Raw genomic sequence first — 12,879 nt, forward strand, 5'->3', positions numbered from 1 at the left:
ATTTCAATAAATTTGCATAATTGTTGTACATTTCTTTCAAATTTATTCTATTTTGAAATGATTGAATATCTATTTGCCATTTAACAGCTGAAAATAGATGCTAAAATTAGTAGTAGAATTTTTAAAGCGAATTTACACGTGGATTCTTGAGATAACTTGAGCCGTAATTTTTTTTTCAGAGTAGCAAACAAATACTCGCAATTTACGAAAGAAAACATATGAAGCAACAACAATGCTTTAAAAATTTTCAGAGTTCGATTTCACTTACAAAAAACTTTACGACTAATGTTTTAAAGCGGCCAAATTTAAAAGTCACTCTATTGTGAATGTTCACTAAAAATACGTTTTAAAATTAAAGTTGTTCGTATCATATTATATTGTACACAACACAACAAAAAATATATGTCAAACAAAAACATTCAATATATTTTAAAAGTGCTGTCAATTTCTTTCAACCAGAGTTAATGTTATTATGTTCCTGCTCTGAAAGAAAAAATTACGGTAATAATAAAAGTTACAATATTATTACTATAAACTATATAGGCTGTTCACGGGGCACGGGTTATTGGGTTATGTGGTTATAAAATTTAAAATTAATCTCTGTGCACCATGAACAGACTGTTATGTAAGTTATCTGGTTATTTTTATACAATCAGCTGTTCTTTGTGTTTGACATCAGACATCAGGATTTCGTTAAACACTAAAAAGGGAATAAAAATAAGTTATATGAATATTATTATTTCGCATACACCATTTTCGCCTACTTTTGCTAAATTTATATGTTTGTTTGCAAACAAAATCAGCTGTAAGTGTTAGTGATGCCAACTTAAAATTCACAGCTTGTTCTGCCGTTCAGTAAAATTAATATTTTTTGTGATGCCATTTGCTTCAATTTCATATCACTTTTTTAACACTACTTTTTTTACACAGTGTTACTTAAAGCTGGTTCCACCAGCAAATTTTCGAGTAAATGAAAGCATTTGAAAGAGCGTACCATAACATCCCTATGGAAATTTGAAAATGCTACACAGACTTTACTCGTACATTTTATTTCAAGTAAAATTTGTGTTGATGTGTAAATCAACTGTTTTGGTTTGAATTCAAATTCTTGTATTGTTTATCTACGCGGCACTGGTGTTCTCACCAGACTTTACACAAAGCTGTTTCATGAAAATCTGTGTAAAGAGCATAATTTTGCATTTTATTTGTGTTAAGTTCGCAGTTCGTACTTTACTTGTGTTTTACTATGAGTAGCTCATGGAACAAACTTAATATTCAAAATTTTGTGTAATGAGGTAAAAATATCAAGCTGTACAAAAACAAATATACTAATGCTACCAATTATGTTTAATAACTTTGCTATTTTGGTCACTCTGTACTTACCACAGTGTTTGCTAGAATAAGAGCAGTTTTTGAGAATTTCGTTGTTTGTTTTGGTTTTTTAGCATTTAAAATTTGTTAGAGAATTATACGGTAGTCAACACTTTGGTTATCAGTCATATAGATTTTTATATTTCACAATTACGGTGTGGTAAATGGATAAAAGAGGTTTTTTGCGATATTATACACAATTGTGGCACAATTATTCAAAATTTCCTCAGTTTCGCTTATGTGTATTATGTGCTATATATAGTTTCCCATCCTCTGAAATACATATTTACAGCAACATTTTTGCAAATAAATACTAAAAATATCAACTCTGCGTATTTTCATTTAAATAAAAGGAGCTGATTATAATCCATCAAGTAAGCAGCGTACATATTGAAGTTGTCCTAGCAAAGCAAATATCGCATTGTTTATGTTTCCAGTATTTAGCGATAAACATAATCTCTGGAAATAAATGTGCATCAACAACATAATTGCAAATCAATACTAAAAATATCAACTCTGCATATTTACACTCAAACAAAGGAACTTAGAAATTTTGTTCTTGTCAGTTTAGAAGTTGTGAATTATAGATATTAAGGAGTGTTGTGGGATTGTGTTGTGAAATAAGTTTTAATAACATTTAATAGTGAAATCATTATCGCATTATTTGTACTGTAAAACGTGTTTCTTAATTAAATTTAAATGATAATATGAGGACGTCTAATATGGAAGATAATAGTTCGTACGTTTTGATATGTTGATGAATTGTCTAGATAAAAGCAAAAGTGGATATAAGCGAAGAAAAGAAACAATAGAAATTTTAACCATACATATGTGTCTGTTCACACATTAAATGGACCCTGTTTTGCGTTGCAGTAAGATTTGTGTAGCTTGCATTGACATGAAGTCAGCGATTTAAGGAAGTTGCTATTAATTAAAAAATTCTGAATATCAGAATACATAATACGTTCTTAAGCAAACTGTTAATTAAAGTTATAAGTTAACGATTATTACAAGTTGTTATTGGTAATAATTAATATTATTTAACAAAAAAGTTTGCGGAAAAGCGAAGAAAAAAAGAAAACGTATTAAAAAAATGCAACAAGAATCCAGTGAAGAAAGTTGGCTAGAAGAACAGTGTCATCGTGAGATAAACGCCCAACACGACGAAAACGAACGTGAATATGTCAGACATCGGGATAGTTCCTTGGGTACCGTTTGGGGTGCATTTCAAGAGTCGGCAACTGCGGTAGCTCATCTTTACAGAGGTGGGTTTTCTGTGTAGTCATCATGTAGGAATTTATATGCATCACAAGTTCATATGTGATTTTATGGTATTAAGTTAAAATAGCTCATTTCGTGCAATTATTGCTTTTTTTTTTTGCAAATTGTATACGTTTTCAGTTTTATTGCTGCAGATGCAATTTTCATTGATTTTTTTAGATTAAATAAAATAAAAATCTTTTTATGAGGTTATAATGAAAGTGTGGGGAAAATACTTAGAATGTCGTTCATTTTCACATATACGTTTTTTTTTGGTATATGAAAAGGAAAGATATACACATATATGTATATTATATGAATAAATTTATATATACATTTATTATAAATGAATATGCATATAAGTGGGTTTTAAATCATTTAATATCAAGTAAAACAAATGTGTTAAATATAATTAAATTTTGCTGTGCAGATATAAGCATAGTAAGGTATTGAACGTCTATTAGCTTATATTCTCGGCTTAGGTTTAAGGCAGGGTCTATTATTAGTAGTAATTGTTTCCAACATTCTTATTCAATTTTATAAATAATAAGTGTATACTATTTCTTTATACCAGTTCTGATTTTTGGTAGGTATTGCAATTAATAGAAAAATTTCATCATTATTATTCATAGTTACTACAAAACGTGGGTCAGAGCTTCTTTTATAGTGTTTGTGTAAAAAACATGGATGAAGTCCATGTAGATTTTAGTTTATTGATATTGTTTTTTTTTTTTTTTTGGTATCGGACCTGGGGGAAAAATCTTCAAAAGATACAAATGGCCCGTACCATTTGCATGCCCGATTCATGCACGACTCAAATTGAGTCATACATGCCTACGGACTAAAAAGTCCCCTACATTCTCAACTCAAAATCCTGAAAATCCCTGCAGTACGACCAATAAAGGTATTCCTTCACAGGGCAGGTTAGAAGAGCACTTAGCGTGCATTCACTCCGATTGTGTACTAAGTATTTCGTCCGCTCTAACAGTATTTATTGTTCTAGAGATTATGCTCTTGTAAAAGCTCCATTCTTCGATGCTTGCCAACATCTGCATTACCATAGTAGAAGGGCTGGATTCCCCAATTAGTGTCTCTAGATTTTGTCTAGTATCTACGAATCTTATACAGTCTCTAATTATGTGGTCAGGACTCTCAATTTTATCTGGACAGGACTGGCAGTACGGGTTACTTGCTAGCCTAAACCGGTATAAGTATTCACGGAAGCAGCCATGCCCCGTAAGAAACTGTGTTAATTGAAATCCCAAGTCTCCAGATCCTCGGTTAATCCAAACTCTTATATTTGGAATTAACGAATGCGTCCATCTTGATTTTTGGGAATGGTCCCACCTATGTTGCCATTCATTAAGGTATTTAAATTTGATATTGTTGTAAACTGGGCTTTGAGCAATAAACTTCAGCATGTGTCGGAGCTTCTTATACAGTGTTTGTTTAGGAACAGGGATGATGTCCTTTATTTTATCATTTCAAACGAGTTTACGTTGTTGCTCTAATCCGTGTTGTGAAGAATAAAATGCACTTGATGTAGAACTTATATACAGTCGCTTCTGTTATTGTTGTGACCATATGTTGACCTGATAGCAAGCACGGTAAACACGATGCAAGATAGGGCGAAATAGGGAAGGTAATATGTAGTTGGAAAGGTATAGTGATAAAAGGTACAAGTAGGCATATTGAAACTAACCTGTCAAATAGATTCCTCTGTGTTTATTTTGGAGACAACTTGTTTTCTTTTAAATGTTCGTTTAAGTGTGCTTTATCAACTGGTATTTTGATAGCATGGTCAATTTGAGATACTTATTATTTCTAAGACTTTTTCAGACACCATTTATGTAAACAATTCTGTTACATATATTTATAATATAACAATTAGAAACACTTTTATAAAGTTGTTAACAATATTAAAAGTCAAATTTCTTTTATATTTCTGTAGATATTAGGGGTATTTAAGGTTTCAACGAATCTATTTTCATAATTTAACTTAATAACTTGATTTAATAGTAGTTATGATATACAAATTTTTTATAATTTACTAAAAAAAATGTATACAATTACTTTTTCTGCAAATAGATCTCTTTACATTCCATTTTATATCTCTTGTCCTACCTACCCACATATTTTATCATGCCGTTTTATTTACTTATATGGCTTAATGTATTTTCTTAGACTATTTGATCTATATTTACTTTCAAACAAATACATTTCTTTAATTATTTCGTTCTATATTCAGTGAATTCATTGAAAATGTGCATTGTAAATAAAAATTTTATATGTAAGCAGTAGACTACCTCTCTCACACACCTAAAATTGATGCGTAAAAACAGCTGTTCGAAAGGGTCGTCGTTCGATTGTTCGTTTCTCAGTTACTTTGCCATATTTAGGGTAGTTTTGCATTCCATTTTCATTCAAATTCTTTTCAAATGCATTTATTTTCTTCTGCGTAATTTTCAATTTCCTTTTAAGATTAAAATCAACTTGTGTTTTTTTCTTTATTTACTACAGGTTTTATGATTTACCTGTGAATATACAATAGAAAACTTCTGCGTCTATGAAATATTTCAGTCTTCCTACAAAATATATAGATTTTATATAATGACTATAATAACGTTCCTTACAAAACCTTCAAAAAAAAGTTACATTTATATTCTATATGTTAAAAATGCTTTCCACATACTACTTAAACAGTTGCATTTACTCGTTGGGTTTCTTTATTTTTGGCAATATTAGTTTGTTTTGATAGATACCATAGTACATTTAATTAAGAAAGGGCACTTAATAACAACAGATTACATATCATAAACATCGCTAAACCCGGTTTTATAAGGTATTTTGTTGTTGCGTTATTGTTCTTTCTTAATACAAATCCCTATACCTAATTTTCCAAAAGACATATATACACATTTGCGAAATTTATGATTTTATTAAATGGCTTTTTCTCAGAATTTGGGTTCGTTTATTTCTATTTTACCCTTATATAAATCTTCCTTTGATTCAAGTTATAGACCTCTTTCGGATTTATAAAACCTGGTTTAAGTCATTGAACTCTTTTCCTGATTAAATTTTTAAATAAATCCGTAACGATTTTAATCGCTATTGGGTTTTATATCCTTATATTCGTATGTATTAATTAGCTAAATACTGATTATAATATGTAGATATGGCTAAAGTTATTTACTTTATATTAGGTTAAATTAGTTTCGTGTGGGGGCCCCGAAACCCATTTAAGCTTAAATAATGTTTCGTTGTGATGTCACAGATTAGTGATGTTCATACGCGGACTAGAAGCAGAGAGCATGATTCCCTCATTTAAGTGAAAGTGAACAAATCTGACAAGTCTATAAATTTGGTCAAATTCATAATTTGGCAGAATGACAGCAAGTCAACAAGAAAATGGGCCTTAAAGATTTTAAGTCTTTTAGGCAGTAATGGACACTGACATATAAAGTCGAGCACATTTTTCTCTTTATTCTCAGAGTCAGAACCCCGATTAAAGTCATTATAGGGTAGATCTAGTCTCATAACATGTCTTCCTAGTATACAAAGTGACTATGTCGACTATGACTGGATCAAAATATAGTACCGGTCGCTTGTTAGATACACACAGTGGGTCTATTTCGATGTTAATACCTTATTTATAAGCTCATTTCTAAAAAGCAGTATCTGTAGTTTCATAGTCTTAAGTCATTTTTATTTCTTTTAAGAATAGAAATGTGTCTTAATTTATATGTATATTAATAACATTTTGTTTTAATTCTAGAGCGTTCTTCTGTAACCTATTCCGATACAGGCGCGCTATGGCTTCCATTTCAAACTGCTGCTGGAACAGTCACAACACTTTATAAAGGTGATTTGATTTATTGATTTAAACAAGTTCTGTTTTATTTAATTATATCTTATTTTATATAATATAGAATCTTGTGATGGATTAAAACGAACGAATGAAGCTGCAATACAATGTGGATACCAAAGACGCACACGTGAATTAGCTGATTGGGCGCGTAGTAAAAAGCGACGTATGATACGTCGTGAAGATTTGTTAGCCTATTTGGCTGGTAAACCTTTACCGCCATTATCAACATCTCATTTAAATCGTCGGTGAGTCTTTGTTAAAATATATTACATATTATACACACAGTTTTTTATATAATAATTTTCTTAAAATAGTTCGCCTAAACCTGAGCAAGTACATGCTCATTCACACTCAAATTCTGGAGGTTTATATTCGCCTAATATCTTACATCATACTGGTCAACATGGACAACACCAAATTCCTTCAACAATGGATTCAAATAATGATCTACATACTTTTAAGGAGGCACTAGTATTAAGACCACGGTAAATTATTTCAGTATAATATATTCAAATATTAAACCTTTCGTTGTTCAAACCTTTCGAAACTCCAAAGATGTTGTTCAAGTATGCTTTATCGGATCGAGAATCACTTTATAGAACATTTTTGAGTAGTTCGAAATTTTTCAAACGTTTAAAGTTTTCGATCCTAATGTTCGAATTCGAGTATACTTGAGTAGTTAAAGCTTCGTAATAATCATACATTTTGAAGCACTATATAGCATTTGCTTGGAGTACTTATAAGAAAAGATAAACCAAAACAAAATATTTTTTAGAATGTAAGAGATTTGCAGATTTAATATAATTAAATTTTGATTTTTTATAATATAATTAATTAATGTATAATTAATTTATTTAATGTATTAAATAAATAGTTGTAATAATTTTTTTATTTATTTATTATATACATTAATTTATTATATTAATTCATTATATATTTTATCTAAAATTGATTTTTTTTTATTTTCCAGTGGTCCTGAGCTTTTGGCATTCGTTGCTAGTGAAATAGCACGTCATTGTAAACGCCCAGCAAGTCCGATAGATGACAAAATGGATGTCTGCCATTTTAGTAGTAAGCGTCAACGTTTTATGTAGAAGTATAGGAATAAACAGGAGTATATGAACAAACTACACTCAACTATAATACCAAACTAGTTCTATACATTATGATTAAGATCATAAACTATACATAATATAAGCGCCAACATAACGTCATTATTTTTTTGTATTGGGGATAATGTAACTTTAAATTTTTCCCTGCTATGATATAACATCAAAATATTCAACATTAATTTAAGGAGATGAAATAACATTATTTTTTAGTAATTTTTTAAAAAGTAATACAAAAATAGGTAGAGGTGATATATAAGTTTAAGTACTTCTTTTGCCTAAAAGCATTTGCGTACTTCACACATATGTGTAAAAAAATATATTGATTTTTTCTCGATATTGTCTCAAAAATAAAAACAGTCGCTGGAGATTGTTTTAAAGCATTATATATATATATATATATATATAAAATAAACTTAACTATATTTGTTCAATAAAAAATTTTGCACAATAGTACTTCTGCCAATTAAAACGTTATAAAATTTAATAAATAAATTTTCTCATTTTTTATAGTTATAAATATTTAATGGCATGAAATTAATGTTGAATTTGCGATGTTATTCTATTATCATTTATAAAATTATTTAGTATTTTTCAAAACTAAAATTTGTTTGCTTATTACCATTAAAGTAAATTACAAATATCTATACCATTTCTTCTATTACTGATATAATTATATCTTTATATATAATTTTTTCATGTCTTGTATTGTTTTTAAGTACACATTTGAATTGTATCAAAAGTTTAACAAAATTGTAAAATTGAATAATTTTTTTTGTATAACATTGGTATTCTTTTGTATATATACGTATATGTTATTTTGTTTAAAATTGAAAGTAAGCAATAATATTAAAATCATGTTGTTTCAAATTAGTTCTTGTAATTATTTTGAAATATACTGATCTACCATAAAATGGCTTAACTAATCCAATTGTGATCTTCCTTAGTTTACTTGCCACTTCTAATTTTGGGATACACTAAAATACGTTAGTTGGTAATAAACTAATCTTACAACAATTTATAAAAATCGTATTTATACTTCAGTAAATATATTGTAAAAATAAAATTATATAAATAATATTGAAAAATGAATTCTAAATATATTTCTAAAGTTTATTTTTGTAAGCAAAAGAAAAAAAGAAACATAAACCAGCATGCAAAATCAAGAAGAACTATAATATATTTAATTTTTTTTGTAAATTTTATTTTATATATTTGAATATTTTTAATTTACTATATTTAAAAATTTATGTATAATATTTACAATTAAACTTTTAGAGCATACGATATAAAAATTTGAATTTCGTAAAAATACCTAAGTAATTTATAATAATATTATATATACATATTATATTAATTATATGATAAAAGGAATTATTTAGAAATACACAAATATAATTGCATAAGAATAATTTTATGAATTAATGTTATTTTTTAATATTTACAATAGTTTTAATGTAAACGCAGACCAGCAGAACAAATCGAAAGCCACCGTGTGAGACTTGAACCCATTAAACCACCTGTTAGGAATGAATGGAGAAGATTTCCACAGCATTGTGAAAACGTCATTCCAGTAATTAGGAGAGAGAGGAGAAAAAATGGTCTTAGTACCTGGCGAGCTAGATTTATCTAAGCCAGACAACAAAGGCGTACAGTAATTCTCTATAACGAATTATCTGTTCGCTATATGTATGTACCATAAAAAAATTTATAATTCGTTATATAGAATAGAAGTCAATGGAAGAGTTTTATAGTTTGTTGAATTGGATATTTGTTCAATCGTGCATTCGTTACTTCTTCTTCTTATTTCGCACTACAGTCCATGAACCTTGGCCTCCCTTCTGTATTCGTTACATTTGATGATAAATACTTTAGAAAAAAGTATCGATTATAAAAAAAGTTGTCGCTATAAAAACAACTAAAATGCCCCAGAAAAAATGCTGTGACACAGTAAAGGTTTCTATATAATATATATAATAATAATACACATTACACCAAAACTAGTATAATCGCGATTTTTACGGAATAAGGATTTTAACTTTAAATCCAATAATTTTAAAGAAAATAATATAAATTGCATCAAAACCGGTATAATCGGGTTTTATACGGGATAAGGGTGTTTTACTTTTATCTCTACTATTCGTTTAGCTTTCACAATCGGGATTTTTACGATTTCACTTTAAGTATAATTATTCGTTTTTACATTCAAGACAATCACGTTTACTCTATTACTCTGTCATTGCATAACATTATGGGACCTTGATAGCATAGCTGAGAACGATTTCAAAAAACTTTTTATAGAATTTAACTTATGGCGTCTTTAACTTCATGGGATTCGATTGTAGCACACTATCACCTCTCTTATGGTTCTGGCTTGGGATCGGTAATGTCCAATTTTTTCATAATTTAATAAAAATTTTATGTTCTATGATAAGAATTCTATTTCGAATAAAGAATAGGGTAGTTTAGTTAATATTAATTCAGTTGGCCGTTAGTTACACATAGACATATTGGTCCCGAGTGATGCCAGATTGAACTAAATCACAAAGTTCAATAGATTTACAATACATACAATAGATTTAAATAGGTATTTTAGAAGTGCAGCAAGCACTTTTTCTGATAGACTCATGAAGCTTTTTAGAGTGTGTTTTTGAACGAGATCTTAGCGGGATTTTAATGCAAACATTGTTAGTCTTACTATTATGGTGGTTCGAAAATAGGGTTTGTTGCGAAAATGTTCAAAATCAAATAATTTTTTATCAAGAGGATGAACTTACAGCTGTTGTGGATATAGCCAAATATGCGTAATCAGTGGTTTTCGGAAACGTATATTCATTTATTTGTTCGTATATTATTTTTGTATCGCGAGTGTTAGAAATTAAATTAGGAACCTGTGCAAATATCGTAAGCTAAACTATTTGATTGTGTTAATTATGATGTTATCAATTGTTAGCAAGTTGCTAAATATAGGTTAGTTTATGTTAAGAAGAGAAATCTATCGCTCATTGTGATACTTTAATGGTTGTTAAGGAGAAGTGAGTTGCTCTTATTTTTTGTGCCGTATTTGTTAAACCATTTCGTCATCCAGTTGATGTGAAAGAGATCCAATGAGTCTATATTATAAAATATTATATATCTATATATTTAAAATATATTTTATTTCTGTATTGCAAAAGTCTGATATAGTTATTTGCAAATGCAATGATGTAAGACCATTTGCACTCAGTCGTGGATGAAGTTATTAATCCTATTTGAGGTATAAGTCAGGAGTTTTATGGTTTCACATTAGTTGATATGGGAAGAAGAAAGAAGTTGTTCTTAATCTTGATGCACTTGATCAAGTTCATAAAAAATTATATTTTAATAAAAAAAGAACTAAAACTGATTGTGTGAATAAATAAATCATCAAATTCTTTTACAAATTCCTGGTAATATAAACAAGTATAAATCTATTGATAAGATTCCTCTTTATCAATAAGTAGAATAGTTCAAAAATAGAGAAAGACGACGATGAAAAGTGGTATTACTTCTATAGTACTAGGTTAGGTACAATATATACACTTAATACAATTTCTGTTACAAAGTGCCTATACACTTGATCCTATATCAACGCTAGTAAAATATAAAACAAAATAAATTAATATAATTGAGAATAATTATGCAAAATATATAAAATAATTAGAATCGAAGTAACATGTTCTACTAAAAATTTTTTAAATATTTGCTATTAACTAAATAAATAGTAATTACGATTTCTACACGATTTTAATTATAAATTCTTAATACATGTAGTACTGAATATCAAAGTCACGGTCATTGTTAATTTGTTTCAATATTACTTAGTCTTTGATAAAAATAAAATTCCGAAAGAGATCTAGAAGGACGTTTGATCGTTTGTTGATAAATGTCTATTATTTCTAACAATTTCGATTAAAGATTAATTAAATCGCAAATGAATTCATTCAATTTTGGTTAGTGCATGGAGTTACTGACCTAGAGTGACTGTCTTAAAAAGTGCAATTCTGCTTTAGTCCATTAAAATATTTCATATTAATAGTTTTTTTTTATGTGTTGAATATTTAAATATAATACGGTTATGATTATTAATTTCATTATAATTAACTTTAAAGCGTTGTTTGACATAAGCGTAAAATCTTGAAGCTTGCAGCTCAACACTTCATAATTTTTATAGGTTCTTGATTAATAGTTCTTTTGCTCGGTGAATAAATATACTTTGCGCAGAAAATAACAACAACATAATCGTTTTTAAAGTGATTTCGAAGCTATTTACCATATATTAAAATTCAATTAATAATGAACATTGTTTTTAGTTACTTATTATGTGACATAAAAAATGTTAACGCATACCACGTTTAAAATATTTTACAACTATTTATATTAGTTATATTAAGAGTATTTAACCAGTTTATGTAGTACACAAAAAACTTTTCGAATTTAGGTTAAAAATTAATTGCATAAAAATATATATAAATATTTATTAAATATTATATAAATTATGAGCTTCTATAATATAGGTACATAATAGTAGTATACCGAAAACAAAGCCTAGTTCAATTAGTGAATAGTTCTAGAGACAGGAGGGACCCCTAAAAAACTTATAAGGCCAATAAAGTTTCAGCATACGATATAAATAGTACAAACAAATAACCAGCATTAAGGGTTGTCTCTCTCCCTCCTATTATTTGCCTTCATTTACCCAATAGGATTATTGTGGAAAGTCAAATAACATCTGAAAGACTAAGAGTACATCAAATACATTGTCCTATTTGCACATAAAAAGGAACATATGCGAAGAAAGTTAAAGGACCCAAAACCGCTTCAGATAATATTAGTCTATACATAAAGATCGAACGATATTGTAATAAAGACCACCGTCTGACCATAGTCTGTCACTCAAAATAAAAACTTTATAATGTCCTCCTCAAATCAATTGTACTCTATGATTCGGTACCGTGGTTGCTCATATCAGATATCAAACGCAACCGCTGCCTAGCTATTATATTAAAAATATGGTAATATGGATCCATATCAAATGAAGAGTAGCTACGAAAACATTAAGTCATCAATTAATACGGATACACAGATAGACTTTATTGAAGCTCTATGATTTTATAATGGAACCATCAAGGCAGCAGGCGACACGATAGATTCAATATTATCTGAATGCGAATTATATGTATATAATGAATCAATGTCCTATACTTATCTGAAATAGAGAAGATTGAAAAATCTTCTTTAGTAGATTATGTT

The 12,879-nt window shown here is 28.6% G+C and overlaps 1 protein-coding gene across 1 annotated transcript; it reads left to right on the forward strand.

Annotated features, from left to right (window-relative positions):
* Positions 1 to 1,780: 1,780 nt before the first annotated feature.
* LOC119671183 (UPF0472 protein C16orf72 homolog) lies at positions 1,781 to 7,971 on the forward strand. Its single transcript, XM_038081734.1, has 5 exons — positions 1,781 to 2,636; positions 6,407 to 6,493; positions 6,561 to 6,744; positions 6,814 to 6,984; positions 7,470 to 7,971. Exons 1-5 carry the CDS (start codon positions 2,465 to 2,467, stop codon positions 7,591 to 7,593), a joined length of 738 nt encoding a protein of 245 aa, XP_037937662.1. The 5' UTR covers positions 1,781 to 2,464; the 3' UTR covers positions 7,594 to 7,971.
* Positions 7,972 to 12,879: the final 4,908 nt, after the last annotated feature.

Source organism: Teleopsis dalmanni, chromosome 1 (assembly GCF_002237135.1).
Source record: "Teleopsis dalmanni isolate 2A chromosome 1, ASM223713v2, whole genome shotgun sequence".
NCBI classification, from domain to species: Eukaryota; Metazoa; Arthropoda; class Insecta; order Diptera; family Diopsidae; genus Teleopsis; species Teleopsis dalmanni.

Excerpts from the sequence above, each read along its gene's own strand:
- LOC119671183 (XM_038081734.1), top strand. The coding sequence starts at position 2,465 with ATGCAACAAGAATCCAGTGAAGAAAGTTGGCTAGAAGAACAGTGTCAT. Across the intron at positions 6,494-6,560 it reads AGTCACAACACTTTATAAAG|AATCTTGTGATGGATTAAAA; the intron begins GTGATTTGATTT and ends TATATAATATAG. Across the intron at positions 6,985-7,469 it reads GCACTAGTATTAAGACCACG|TGGTCCTGAGCTTTTGGCAT; the intron begins GTAAATTATTTC and ends TTTATTTTCCAG.